At 46.2% G+C, this 14,900-nt stretch overlaps 1 protein-coding gene across 1 annotated transcript in view; it reads left to right on the top strand.

Annotated features, from left to right (window-relative positions):
* The window catches only part of shkbp1 (SH3KBP1 binding protein 1), a gene marked incomplete at its 5' end in the record, with an annotated part of 28,541 nt that extends 15,199 nt beyond the window's left edge, over nucleotides 1–13,342 (top strand). The window contains 5 exons of the mRNA XM_072549593.1: nucleotides 172–327; nucleotides 1,481–1,577; nucleotides 2,802–2,986; nucleotides 4,557–4,689; nucleotides 12,204–13,342. Of these exons, the coding sequence (XP_072405694.1) occupies nucleotides 172–327; nucleotides 1,481–1,577; nucleotides 2,802–2,986; nucleotides 4,557–4,689; nucleotides 12,204–12,786 (1,154 nt within the window). The remainder of the gene's footprint in view (nucleotides 1–171; nucleotides 328–1,480; nucleotides 1,578–2,801; nucleotides 2,987–4,556; nucleotides 4,690–12,203) is intronic.
* Nucleotides 13,343–14,900: the final 1,558 nt, after the last annotated feature.

Below are 14,900 nucleotides of genomic sequence, written 5' to 3'. Positions count from 1 at the left end.
CCATCCCCAGTCTCCTCCCAATGTATCAAATCCGTGTGTCTGTTTTGGGGCTGGCATAAGGATGAGGTTAAAATTGTGAAGCCTCCTACAGATGAATAGTATGGGGCTTTTAAGGCACGTGATCAATTTGTCTGAAAAGCTGGAAGTGGTGAGGTATGTGTTTTTATTTAGTCTGTGCAGATAGTAACCATGTTCGGACATGGACTGTGACTAGATTCCGTGGCATGATCTCCACACAGCCTGGCTCAACTCCACTGGCATCATTTAAAATCCTGTCCCTGGAAGATTTGGATGGTCACGGAGGATGTTCGGTGGGATTGGAAATCGGTAAGAGCCAGTAAGACTGTTATGGAGGTGTAGGGCTGAGTCCAGGTAACAGGAGAAACAGGAGTAAGGGTTTCTGTCTGATCTTCCAGAGTGTGTAACTTGCCCATGTCACCCGCACTCTAATTGCCCCTCCTGCTCCCCGACTCTCCCATCTGCTGTCGGTGTTTCTCAGATGCAGCTAGTGAAGGTAACTTGGTTTATCCCTCATTTGGTTTTTTCTCTAAACCAAACTAGCAGCCAGGACTCAATCAGCTCAGTCAGAATTGGTCTTATTGGGATACTGTTGATGATGGACAATGAAGACCCCACCCAGTATATAATGTCCTTGCTACCTTTTTCCAACATGAATGAGTACTGGTCCATCATCTGAGGGAGGGTGGTATGTGGTAATCAGCAGGAGATTTCCTTGCTCATGTTTAACCTCAAGCCATGGGACTTCATGGGGTCTGGAGTCAATGCTGAGGACTCCCAGGGAAACATTCCTGACTGTATCCCACTGTGCTTCAATCTCTGCTGGGTCTTTCCTGCTGTTGGGAAAGACCTATCCAGGGATGGTGATGGTGGTAAAAAAACAAAATTACTTCAGATGCTGGAATTCTAAAATAAAAGAGAAAATGCTGGAAACACTCTGCAGGTCTGTCAGGTTCTGTGGAGAGAGAAATTGAGTAAAATGCTCAGCTCGCGATGACCGTACAGTGATGTAGGTTAGGATTAGTGTTATAGCCTCCGAGTACAACAGGACGTTGTTTCCAAAGTCTGAGGGACAGCTCTCCCGATTCTCCCAGTTCTCAGATGTTGAGTACAATAATTTGTTAAAGTCAGGAGGGCAGAGCACGTATGCTATTCCAGGTACCCCAGTTGATGCTGGGTGTTCCATCTAGTTTGATCCTTTTCCAACTTTTCTGCAGCAGTGCAGTACTGGGAAAAGGGCTTTCTGAACTATTTCTGAGGGCTGCCAAGAGCTAACTACATTGCTGGAAACACATGGAGTCCGACCATATCAGAATGACAGCCTTCCTTCACTGAAACCCAAATGCATTTTACAGAAAGCCTGACACTTCCTGATCATTATTGCGGTGAATAACTTCCTACTGTGTTGTAACGTGCTTTCTATTTTCCCCCACCTCCCCCATCGCCACCCTCTCTGTTACAGGCCCATTTGGGGAACGAGATGATGAGCAGGTTTTCATCCAGAAAGTTGTTCCTGACACGAATCAACTCTTTGTGCGACTATCCTCAACAGGCAAGAGGTAAAGGAGCCCTCAAGAACCACAAAACCTGGCCAGCCAAGCCCAGCTAATAGAGATAAACTGCAAAGTATTTTCCAGAACAGTGCAAACAGGTCAATTTTTAAAATGTCTTTGAAAGAAAAAATTTGGGACCAGGCAGCTGCAGATACCTTGGAAGGATTTAAAATGAGGCAGCTTTCAACAGGCAAGAATTAAAGGAGGAGGTGACAGTTAGGAAGGGTTGAGGTCATGAGATATTGGCAAACATGACCAAGAATTTTAAAATCGAAATGTTATTTTATCCATTGTGAGTTTGGAGGTGACAAGTGAAGAGGGAATTGGTGCAGGTTAAGAGACAGGAAGAGTTTTCAAGTTGCTTATGATTATGGCGTTGATTGTGTGAAAGTTACTAGATATGGCCTTAGGTGGGAGTGGGGTGTGGGTATTTTTGGAGGCAGTGGGAATCTATAGCTGAGGCATGTTTTGCAGGGGAAAAAGCTTGCAAATTCCTGCCTCGGGTGAGGAGCTGAAATCTGAGGGGGTGGAATTTGAGACATGAGAGAATTTCAACAATGAGATGTTGCTGTTCAGGTTGCACATTAAAAAACGGTCCCTTACTATTGGACATAAAATGGTACAATGTGACCTTTTGAGGAAGAGCCAGAGTGTTTTCCCGGAAGTCCTGGTCAGTCACCAGCACAGACTAGTTGTCATCATACTGCTCTTTGTGGGATCTTGCTGTGCATGAATCTGATGCAGTGTCTTTCATGACAGCAGTGCTGATGCTGCAGAAGGGGTTCCATGGGAGCAGGTCAGAGGCACTGGGACAGCGTGACAAACTCAATAGAGGAGTAAGGGAGAGGCAGATTTAACCTCTTGTGGACCAATCACTGAACACCAAAGTGAAGTCTTGGTCAGTTGGGGATGTCTCTCCTAGTTCAATATCTGGGAGCCTCCAGCTGATCATATTATCCTGATGACTGACTGATCAATTGGGTGAGATTGAGGATCAAATTGGAATGCCAGAAGTTAATATGGGAGAAATCCTTCAAGAAAACACAAGCTCATTATTTCTTTGTCTATGTCTCTTCCTCCTCTTATTCCCTCACCTCACCTTCCCCTCCCGTCCTGCCCTTCTTTGTCGCACTCCCTTCCCTTGCCCTCAACTTCCACTTCCCATGTCCTCTCTCACTGTCCCCATTCTCGTTGTCCCCCTCCCCGGAGTCTGGGGTATCTTCCCCACAGGATCTGTGAGATTTCCTCCGTGGATGGCACCGCAATCACTGCTTTTACTGTACACGAATGTGAGGGTTCAAGCCGCATCAGCTCTCGTGCCCGTCGCTACCTCTTCACCGGACACACTGATGGCAGCATCCAGATGTGGGATCTTACCACTGCGATGGAGACATCTGGCAAGGCAGCCAAGAGAGGTCTGTGGGCAGTTGGGGACATGAGGGAATGGGGTTCAGAGTCATCATGCAGACATATGAATTAGAAGCAAGACTAGGCTGCTCATCCCCTTCACCCTGCTACACCATCCGATGAGATCATGGCAGATCTGATTACTTCACGTCAGAGTCTGCCCCAGTGACCTTTCACCACCTTTGCTTAACAAGAACCTCTACCTCTGTGTTAAAAATATCCAAGGAGTCTGCTTTTTATGTACAGAGTTCCAAAGTCTTATAACTGTGAGAAAAAAACATTTTATGCATATCAGTTTTAAATAGTGACCTCTCGTTCTAAATTTACCCACAAGAGGAAACCACCACCTCCAAATTCCATCCCCCCGCCAAGACCCCTCGGGATCTTTTTAAATGTTTGTCAAGTCCCCTCTTAATCTTTTAAGCAACAGTGGATACAAGACGAGCCTGTCCAACCTTTCCTCATCAGATTATCTGCTTATAATACATAGGCTGAATGGCCTGTTTCTGCTCCCCCATTCAGTGAGGTCATGGCCAATCTGATCATCCTCAATTTCCTTCCTGAATTAAAAAAAAACTGTCTCACTCAGCTTTGAAAATACTTAATGACCCAGACCTGCCAGCCCCCTGCATTAAAGGATTCCTTTGATTCACAGACGTTCCTTTTCATCTTTGGCTTCAATGACTGACCGTTCATTCTGAAGTGAAGTCCTCTGGTTCTAGACTTTTCTACAAGGGAAAGCAACCTTTCTGCCTCTACCCTGTTGAAATCTTTAAGAATCTTTGTCTGTTTCAATAAGGTCATTTCTCATTCTTCTAATTCTATTCTAGACATTAATCTGATAAACCTTCTCTGAACTGCCTCCAATGCATTTACATCCTTTCTTAAGTAAATTTGCCTGTACTCTGTGCTCCAGACATGGTCCCTCTAATGTCCTACATAACTGATGCGTTCCCTCCCTATTTTTGCATTCAATTCTGCTCACAATAAATGCTAACATTCTATTAGATATCCTGATTACTTACAATTCATGCACAAGGAGACCCAGATCTCTGATCTTGGAGCTCTGAATCTCTCTATTTAGAAACAGCTCTTTACTCTTCCTACTAAAATGGGCAGCTTCACACTTTTGCTCACATTTTACCAGATCTTTGTCCCCTCACTTAATCTATCTAATCCTTTGTAACTTTATTCTGTCCTCTTCACAGCTTACTTTCCTGTCTATCAATGTGTGATCACACTCAACAACCAAACGCCAGAAACTGACCACTCTACCCAACCCCTGGCTAGTCCTGTTCTCCACCTCTAGGGTGGGACTTTGGTTTGGGATGGCAGCTGGGCCTTGAGAGGGTAGGGAACAGGAGATATGGGTTAAGGGTGGCAAGGCTACTAACTGTTTCTGGCCCAGTCATTGCTCTGTTGGGTGGTTAAAATTTGCCTGAATGTGATGAACTGAGGCTGGTTTAACGCTGTTCATTGGTTGACACTTGGCTCACATGGGAAATTCATGAATTGAGGCAAAGTGGATGGGGAAGGAGAACGGACAACCTCATTCAATGTTGTTTCTCTTTTTGTTAGACTCTGGCGGTCCCACAGAACAGGAGCTCCTGCGACACCTGGAGCAATGTGACATTGCATTGTCCCGAACACCAGATATGAGTCCTGCAGAATCATGGGCTCATCCTATCATGCTGCGGGCCTCATCATCCAGGTAATTCAATGAAAGGAAAAGAAATTTAAGGTGCAGAAAGTTACAAAGTGTTTGAGACTGGGATTTGAATATCAATTAGAGATAAATAAACTGCTGTCCTGCAGTAACATTTAAGCACCTTTGCTCATCACAGGTGCAGGTGAACTTTCCACGCCTGACCTGGCAATGCCTGCGGGTACTTTGTTTCTGGGCACAAGCATTCGTGGGGACCAAGGCATAGGCACAACCCCAGCCCCGTCCCTAGAAGCAAAGTGGATAGCTTGTGGCTCCCATGTAGTTTGGGGAATGAGTCTTCTCTTAATATATCAGCTCTATGCACTGACCAGAATCCATCCTTCTAAGCCTCCTGCTCTGGCCTGCACAGGGGGAGTTTGAGGTATCTACCGTGTATAGGTTAAGGGGGTCCCACCTGGGAATGGCAACAAGCAACGCATCTACTGACTGGGTAACATACAGTCCAATTACCATGCAAATGCACATGAGCCTTATAAAACAAAGTGTCCTCTAGGCTGAATGCTGCAACGGCGGCTTGTGCTGTAGACTGAGTACAGTAGTCAGGCTATTTGAGGGGACCATCATTAATAGTCACTTAAATGGACCCAACTGCCTTGTCCTTGGACCTTGACTGCAGTCGGCGTTCGCAGGAGCACTTGGAACGGTCCTCTCCACCGTGTCTGAACTTGGGATGGTCCCAGTTTTCGATCAGCACAAGCTCTCTTGTCTGCAGGTTAGGAAGTTCATTTGGGTCGTTCGAGTCCTGGTTCACTTTGTGGTGGCGATCCGAAGGCGTTCCCGACCTGTGAGTTCCTGCCGGTTTGTGAGTGAAGGAACTTTTAGAGATGAATTTGTTGCCAAAAGTATTCCTGCAATTCCTCTCCCATAATATTAAGGTCGATGCAGGTGGGTGGGTTTGTGTCTACATCCCTAGGGCTCCTACAGGGTCGGTTGTAGATTATCTCAGCTGCTGACAACTCAGTAGTTGAGTGCAGGTAATCCTGATGTGATACAGGGCCAAAAGCAAGACCTTCAAGCAGTTCAGGTCGATTTGGTTTGAAGGGTCATGTTTGCCCTCTCCACTATGCCTGATGCCTGGGGGTGGTAGGTGCAATAGAACTGCTGTTGGATATGAAGTGCTTCAGACAGCTCTGTGTTAACTTTCCCTATTAATTAGGGGCCATTGTCTAAACTAAGCTGTCAGGCCACCCCAAACCTCGGTATGATCTCTGTTAGGAGTAATCGTACCACTGCTGAGGCCATGTTATTAGTAGTGAGAAAAGCCTCAATCCATCTACTAAATACGTCACTAACCACAAGGCAATACTTACAGCAGTGTACACGCGATAGTTCAATAAGATCAAGCTGAATACAGTCAATTGGACCGGCTGGTAAGGGAGTTTTTCCTATTACACACCACCCCCCTTGACCTGAATTATTTTGCTGACATATCAAACATGGTCTGACGTGCTTCTTGAACTGCCTTGGTCACCAGGTCCGCAACATGATACTATCTCTCTTCCCCCTTGCTAGGGTGTGTATCAGTGTGAAGGCAATCAATGAGCTTTGGTAACAAGGTATACGTACTTGACCGACTGGAGTGATCGTGAGGCCTCTTGGCATAGAGTGTGAGCACCTATGCATCTTCTATATCTGCTTTTCTGAATCGGGGGCGTCCTCCTGTAAATGCTGTACCTTGAGTTTTTGAGGCTGGTTTTCGATTGGGTGCCTGCCGGTTAATAGTGGAGATGATTGAAGCGCGAGCCCTTGCTGCAACCTTGGTGGCTCGGTCACATCTGGCTTTGCCGTGGCTGACATCTGTAGTGTCTGTGACTTGGGCAGCATATTTGGTTGTGGCCAATTGCTTCGGGAAGAGGATGGCCTTTAGGAGCTTTTGGACCTACAGTGTTTTGTGAATAGAGGTGCCTGAGGAGGTCAGGAATTCTCAGTGGGGCCAAAGTCTGTGTAGAGATTCACCGTTTTCCCTGTGACCAAGATACAGGCTTGTATTAGCTGCTTCCAATGTGTCTGTGAGGCTTACGATTGTATATCCTGAAAGGCACTTCTGGGGTAATATCGATGAGCTACTATCCACAAAGAGTTTAATCCAGTGTGGGCAATTGAGCATCTGAGATGGCTGGTCTGGGGTTGTCAAGAAGTGGTTGTGCAAAAGGCAGTCATGGGGAAGCTCCTCTGGAGGGACACTGAGGAAAGTCGCCCGGTTAATGGTCAAACAGTGGGAGAAGATCAGAAGGGGGTTGTTAGGAAGGGCTAGCTCGTAACAGCTAAGTTGAGCCTGTGTAAGGTGTTGGGCCTGGTGGGAAGACAGGAGGGCTGCAATCGTATGTGACAAATATACAGTCAAAGGTTTCTGGAGGAGTATATTGGTCGTGGCTGTCACAAGGGAGTAGATAGCTGGCAGAATTTGTGAGCAAGGCAAAAGGTCTATGATGACAAAGTCAAGGCGAGTTGAATAAAAGGCCACTGGTCACTTGTGATCTCTGTTGGTCTGGGTTAAAACAGCAGTTGTGCAGTCCTCTGGCATACAGTGGAGCCACTGTTGGCAGTAGTTAACCAAACCTAAAAAGGAATGCATCTGCTTAGCGCTCCTGGGTGGAGGGGTTTGTCAGGATGGGTGTGAAGTGGTCCAGGGTCAACTGCCATTCTGAAGCGCTGAGTAATTTCCCCTGAAATGTAACTTGTCGCCGGGTGCACTGAACCTTGTTGGATAGTATGACGTATCCCCAAGAGTGGAGGGCATTTAGGAGATGGTTGGTATCTGCAATGTTAGCAGATTCCGAGGGGCTAGCTAGGACTAGGTCGTCCTACTCGGAACTCGAGAGTTGCCGGTGCAATATCTGGGAGAACAGAGTGAGCGAGTGGGCAAATCTTTTGGGAGGTGTGTCCAAGTGTACTGCTAACCCTTAAAGGTGAAAGCAAACAAATACTGAGCCTCCACTGCCAGGTGGTGAGCAAAGAAAGCATGCTATAGGTCAACTATGGTGAAAACACAGGCGCTGGCAGGGATATTGCTTAGAATGGTTGCAAAGTTTGGCACAACCGGGTGTAATGGCTGTACTATTCTATTAATCTATTGGAGATCCCGTACTAACCTCTGCTCTAGTGTCTTGCCTATGGGACAGGTAGAATAGGGGTATTACAGGGTGGTTGGCATGGAACTAGGACTCCTTGTTGGAGGAACAAGTGTATTAAAGTTGGCATCCTTTCTATAACTTCTGGTCTTAGGGGGTATTGAGGTATCAAAGGCAGTTCCGCTCCTGTTGTAATTTGGACCTCGATGGGATCCATAGGAGTGCACCCTACTTCATGCATAGAGGCCAACCCAAGGTCAGGAAAGGGTTCTTCTGAGGGGTCGTGTCAGGGCTGATAGTGGTGAAGTAAATCTTGCAACAGTGAAAGGGCTCGAGTAAGAAGTTAACTTCGCATTGGTCAGCAGTTGGGTCTAGTCGGTGATACCAGGGTCTGACTGTTGCTGTGTTTAAAATCCCAAGGCCTTCACTCTGTATCCCTCATCCACAGACAAGGTAATGTGGGGGGGAACCAACCCAGGTTGACTGCAGAGGTGGACAGGAACGTCTACCAAGTGGACGGATCCCTGGTTACCTTCAATGTGTCCCATTACAGTAACAGTGACAGTGGACTCTAGGAAGGGGGCTGTCAGCTCAGTGGAGGCTCTAGTGGGATCATGACAAAGGGTTACGTGGGAATCGGGGACTTGTAGAGGAGGCGTAAAATCCTTTGGCTATAATTCAACAGCCCACCATTGGGGGGCACATTAGATCCAAAACTGTCTCTTGGTAGAATTATATCTAATCGTAATGCCCTCATCAAGGCAGAGAAACTCGACCTGAAAGGCACACAACAAATCCCTCCCTGCCAGGTTAATGCCAAAATTAGAGGTTTGAGCAAATCGGACAGCACAGCCAAACTGAACCATGAGTGGTTCTGTTAAGGGATACTGCCTTTCCGGCCCAGGTAGACCATTTGGGTGTATAGAGGTGGGTGAGATCCCAAACCCGTGTCGACGCACACAGGAGGTCTCTAGTGTTGAGGCAGTGGTGCCGGTATCAATCATGAGGATTTCTTTACCCTCAACCTTCAGGCGCACTACCGGTTCATCCTCTGGGTCTTTAGTCAGGGCAAGGTAAAGCAGAAGGAAGGTTAATCGGACTGGGAAGGTGTCTACAGTGTAGTAAACTTGCCTCCTGCTGGGGCTTCATATCGTGGGTGCAACAGTGGGCAGTCTCGCTGCCAATGACCATCTGCACCACGGTGAAAACAGGTCTGCATTGGCTGTGTCATTGTGCATGGGGTGGACCATCATGGGGTCAAGGGTGACTGTAATCGATGCAAAGATGCATTGCGGCTACTCGGGTGTGTGGCATATGCATGGTCATATCCATCGATCCACCCCTGGGGTCAATGCTGAGGTTCCATTGGATGGTTCCTGAGAGCATTGGGGCCTGTAAAGGGACACTGGGGGAGGGGTGCAACTGTATCATTTCATGCTTGACCATAGCCTGTTTAGGACTATGGCCAGATAACACCCATCCACAAAAGAGAAGAGTGCTCACATATTACTGGCAATCAATATTGTTGGTTCTAATAGCAGTAGCTATCCCCTCTGGAATACATTGTAATAGTAGGGTATTAAACTGGGGTGAGGGATTTCCTGCATTATAAGTGGTGGCCCCTGCATAGGTGGAGTATGTAGAACAAAACCGATCCCAAAAACCTGAATTGGCCTCCACCTGCTTTGGGCAGCACTGCAAGGCTCTAGTTTACATCTACCTGTTGTTGTAGGGTTCTCTGGAGAGCCCACCCCTAATTGCCTGGATTTGATTCCCAGCTGGGGAATGGCTCTGGAAAAGGCCTCCCAATCATTGTAACCCCCTAACTGGGTTTTCCACCTAGAACCCTCGCTTGGGGTCAAAGCCATGCAGCACAGATTGAAGAGGTCCTGAGGTGTGGCTTGATTCATTTGAATTTTTGAATTGTGCCTGTAATATAATCAGCGAAATCCTCTGGAATTGACTTTTAGTTAGGGGCGTGGGACATGATCGAACACATCTCTTGGGGTTTCCAGGGGGTGTAAACCTGTATACTGGCCTCTCCCGCTGTGTCAGGGTTTGGGTTAGGGACTGTCCAGGTAGGGGATTGTCTCTGTTCGCGTTTGTGGGTGACGTTGCCATTTCTGTTTTGGTTAGATGGGCTGGGGTTAGCTGATTCATTTGCTACCTCTCTGGGCCAGTCCATGCTCTCAGGGTCATAATAGTGGGGCCCGTCATGCTCACTGCCATTGTCTGGGTTGGAGTTATAGGATGATGTGCCCTGTTCTCTGCACTTCTCAAAAGGGCCTGTCTCTTCGTCTTTCTTAGTGTTTGATTGCATCCTGAAAGCAACTGGGTCAGCGAAGCTTTAAGGAGCCTCAAACTGGTTCGGACATCCCTGTGGCTGAGGGATAGAGCGTGGGGGGGGCGTGAACGGCAGTGAAGGGTACGGTCGGGGTGGTGGGTGTGGGCTGTCACATTTGAGGTCGGCGTGTCATGACGTAAGCAGGAGTAGTAGAGTGTAGCGGCTGAATGGTGGGGGTTGGAGGACAGGAATTGCCAATCCTCCTCTGGCTCATCAGTGTCACCAATTTGGAAAAATATCAGCACACCACACACGTCCAGAAGTACCTCCATTTTGCTGTCGGCCGGTAGCTGGGTTTGGCGCTTTAATCCTGGTTCATTGGTCTGTCTAGTGCCTCTTAGCTTTTCTTGGCTTCTCTTATTTAGATCATTGTCCTCGCACTGGCTCTTCAACACTGCCCAAGGCTTAGGGTTACCCTTGTTATCACATAACTTAATTGCTTTCTGGCGTGCGTTGTTATCCCAGCTGCTCTGCTTAGATTTGTCTTTCAATTCGTCAGCAGTTATTAAACTTTTCCACTGAGTGCCTGCATTGTGCTTGTAGTTTGTCTCATCGGCCTTTAAACATTTCTCTATGTCCCACGTCCCTCCTAGTGGCCAGATTTCATTGCCCAATTTCTTATTTAAACATCACAACAGAGGCCTGAGTCATTTCTGGTTCTGGGGGTCATCCTGGCATAATCGATACAAAGAGGTTCCTGTCCCTGACTTATCGAACGTTTGCCCCATAGTTATATTTTCTCTTTCTCTAACTGACCTCTATGGAACTTCTACTGGCAGTCTCCGTACCCGCTTCACGTTCCTGACCTTTGGGTGGGGGATTTCCCCTCTTAATCACTGGTCTAAGGCAAGGTGCTGAGACAGCCACAATGAATCTGCTTTACCTGATGTACTGCATCCCAGGCTCTGAACTTGCTATTGAGGGATTCTAGCCTGAATTCCACGGTGGTGGGGCTCCAACTTCTCTGCTTCCTAGGGGTCTCTAACCCTGATTTAAAAACCTTTTCTGTACAAAGCGACTTGTTGGTGTGCAGTTACCTCAAAGATTCCGTCACCATTGAGTCCCAGGAGACGAGAAGTCGACTGAGTTTTAAGTTTAGCGAGAGAGATCAAGGTGGATGCTACCTTGTGGGCCCATCTATCTCACTCCACCTACACGTATGTCTGCCTGGAAACTTCGTATGTTGGAGTCCCACCGCTGCACCATATATTAGGTTATTTTCCTGATGTTTCCCACAAGAGATGCAATTTGTACACACCAACTTCTGCAAACAGTTAATTTATTAAAGCTTGTACAATCTAGTTGACCCCTCTGACACTCTTTGCTGGTTGTGCGAAGTTGAGTAAAAATGAGGCCCCTGAACAAAGAAAACACATCCTCTTTTATACAGGTCAGTTGGTAATGCTCACAGATACTCTGGCCACTCCCCCACCCCAATAACCATGTTACCCCAGGTACAATGGTAGCACAAGGTCATCCTCGGAGAAAATGTAAATGTAAATGTTCTAATCCTAGATAAACATTATGCAAATGATTTCCTGACTCTATGATTCCCTAAGACCATATCAGTGTGATATGTCCTAGCTTCGGGGCAGCCCTGTAAATGAGTTGTAGCTCTGCTACTTTCCCAGACAATGTAGGTGTGATAGGCTTCAGTATTGGGGATGATTGGCTGGGGGATGGCTATGAAAGTATTTCTGAATGGAAGGGCTGAATGAGAGTTTAATTTGTTAATAGTAGGGAAGTAGTGGTAAATGACTGACTCAATGGAGTGGAGTCATCCACATTCCTGCATGCGTGTCGTCTCTACCCACTTCCAGAATGTTTAGTTTCTGGAGGAAGACAGTACAGTTGAACCCTTTAATATTACATTAATGTCCAGGGAGATAGTCCAATTTAATCTTTCAACTTTATACTATTGGGAACAAACTGTAACAGGAAAAATGCAGCAGGAAGTGAGGGTATTATCATAAGGACGTGATCTCCAAGAGACATGGTGGTGTCTAGTTGGGATAGCATCATGGTGCTTTGTGTTCAAGTGGAAATTGTTTTGTTGTAATTCTTTCCTTTTTCTGTTGAAACAGCCAGTTTCAGATTGTTGATGGATTCCGTGAAAAGTTGTTGCGGAATGGCACTGGTAGCATTCGGAGAGACGGTCCCATGATGCTTAGACTGCAGGAGCGGTTTTCCAGTGTGTGCAGTCTGCAATCATCTATTTCCAGCCGGACCTCATTGGATAAAGGTGATGTTCCCAGTGGGAGCCCCAGGCAAGTGAGATTACGCAGCTCCTCCATCCGAGCGGACGGTCCAAGCAATGAAAATGCCATTGCAGAAGGGGATGGTAGGGCAGGACAAAGAGGAAGCTTTGTTGAGCGATGCCAAGAGTTAGCACGTTGCAATGAATTCCATGGATCCATGGATCTTCGTCGTTTTAGCCATGAGTCTGATAGATTATTGAACAGGAATAGAACCCCAAGTCAGTCTGATTCTGTACAAGGGCTAAAAGCTACGTCACCCAGTCCAACAGTATCCATCAGCACTGTCCCTCCCAATGTGCCATTGACAAGTCCCTCTGTAGAGTCTCTGTTGTCAGTAACCAGTCCCCTCAGTCCAGCCATGGAGTCAGCAACTATCAACAGACCCCGAATGAATGAGACCTCATTTTGATTATCACTGCTCAACACTCATCGTCCAGTGATGCTTCACTGAAACCCGAACAATGGACTTGGTGAGCTCCTTTCATACATTTGCATGAGGTTTTGCAGCTTGACTAGTTCACAGTAGCCAGTTCATCAGGTATCTTCAAGCTATCTTTGTTGCACATTCTGACTTCTAACTGGCTCCTCCAATTGCAAATCCTGTTCTGAATCAGTAGAAACATCACCCAACCCAAATCAACTGCTTTTCCCTGTTTCGGGAAGCGAGATTCCGGCTCAAAAGCTGATCCCAGCTAATCCACGTGTGCTGCTTTTAATGAACATCGAGAGTTTCTGATGCCCAGAATCTGGTGTTATCCTCCGTTCATGTTCAAACTTCCACCTGTGGAAGACTCTTGCTGTTTAGCAGTTCACATTTTGGAAAAATTGAAATGTTAGCTCTTAAAGGATTAAAACCTGTTAGTCCTGGACGAGAGATTTGATCAGGCAGCTTATGAGTCATTATATTGGTAAAGTTTTTAATGTTTGTAAATCAGATTTTGAATGAAATAAACAGTTGAAGCATTTCTTAAGTTTCTTCAACTTCTGTTGGTGCTATTTACAATATTTATTGGTGTTGTAACTGCGGAAGTGTCTTTCACCAATGGACAGATCTCTTCCATTTACTCTCACTGTTGAATGGCTATGTATATAGTAAACTTGATGCACTGTGACATTTCCTATGATGGTGGGAGGTGTTTTGATGTTGTGGACAGAGGTTGACAGTTGACATTAAATTCAGGTGAGGAACATCATTTATCCACAACATCGCAAAACAGCCCATATATGCCCCATGCACAAAAAAAGGGCAAATTCAACCTGGCCACTTCCTGTTTCATTAGTCTACTCTTGATCATCAACAAGTTTTCTTTTAATTCATTCACAGAATTAACTAATTCAGCAGGAGGATGGGAACCTAAATTGTAGTTCCAGTATACAGGAGGTTGAGAGTAGTGAGGTCAGATACAAGATTTCAAGGTTGCAAGAAGGCACTGGCAAGCATGAAGTTGGTTTGGAGTGTGTCTACTTCAACGCCAAGAGTAAGGTGGGTGAACTTGCAGCATGGATAGGTACCTGGGATTTCGATGTTGTGGCCATTTCAGAGACCTGGATAGAGCAGGGACAGGAATGGTTGTTGCACATTCCGGGATTTAAGAACAGAGAAGATGGCAAAATGGGAGGTGTGGCATTGTTAATCAAGGACAGTATTACGGTTGCAGAAAGGATGTTTGAGGACTAGTCTACTGAGGTAGTATGGGCTAAGATTAGAAACTGGAAAGGAGAGGTCACCCTGTTGGGAGTTTTCTATAGGCCTAAATTGTAGTTCCAGTATACAGAATTGTTCCAGAGATGTAGAGGAAAGGATAGCAAAGATAATTCTGGATAGGAGCGAGAGTAATAGGGTAGTTGTTATGGGAGACTTTTAACTGTCCAAATATTGACAGGGGATACGATAGTTCAAACTTTAGATGGGTCAGTTTTTGTCCAATGTGTGCAGGACAGTTTCTTGCCAACTGGGTAATGAACCCAGCCAGGTGTTATATTTGGAGGTAGGTGAGCACTTTGGTGATAGTGACTACAATTCGGTTATGTTTACTTTAGTGATGGAAAGGGGTAGTGCATGAGTTACAGCTGGGGGAAAGGCAATTATGATGCGATTAGGCAAGATTTAGGATGCATAGGATGGGGAAGGAAACTGCAGGGGATGGGCACAATTGAAATGTGGAGCATATTCAAGGAACAGCTACTGCATGTCATTGGTAAGTATGCACCTATCAGGCTGGGAGAAGGTGGTCAAGTGAGGGAGCTGTGGTTTACTAAAGAAGTTGAAGCTCTTGTCAAGAGAAGAAGGTGGCTTATGTTAGGATGAGACATGAAGGCTGAGTTACAGCGTTTGAGAGTTACAAGTTAGCTAGGAAAGACCTAAAGAGAGAGCTGAAAGGAGTCAGGAGGGGACATGAGAAGTTGTTGGCAGATAGGAATTTCCATGATCCTAGGGCTTTGTATAGGTATATTAGGAATAAAAGAATGACTAGAGAAAGATTAGGAGGTAGTGAGGACTGCAGATGCTGGAGATCTCAATGG

Source organism: Chiloscyllium punctatum, chromosome 29 (assembly GCF_047496795.1).
Source record: "Chiloscyllium punctatum isolate Juve2018m chromosome 29, sChiPun1.3, whole genome shotgun sequence".
Taxonomy (NCBI): domain Eukaryota; kingdom Metazoa; phylum Chordata; class Chondrichthyes; order Orectolobiformes; family Hemiscylliidae; genus Chiloscyllium; species Chiloscyllium punctatum.
Note: the sequence above shows the minus strand (reverse complement) of the source record. Positions and strands in the feature narration are given on the sequence as shown.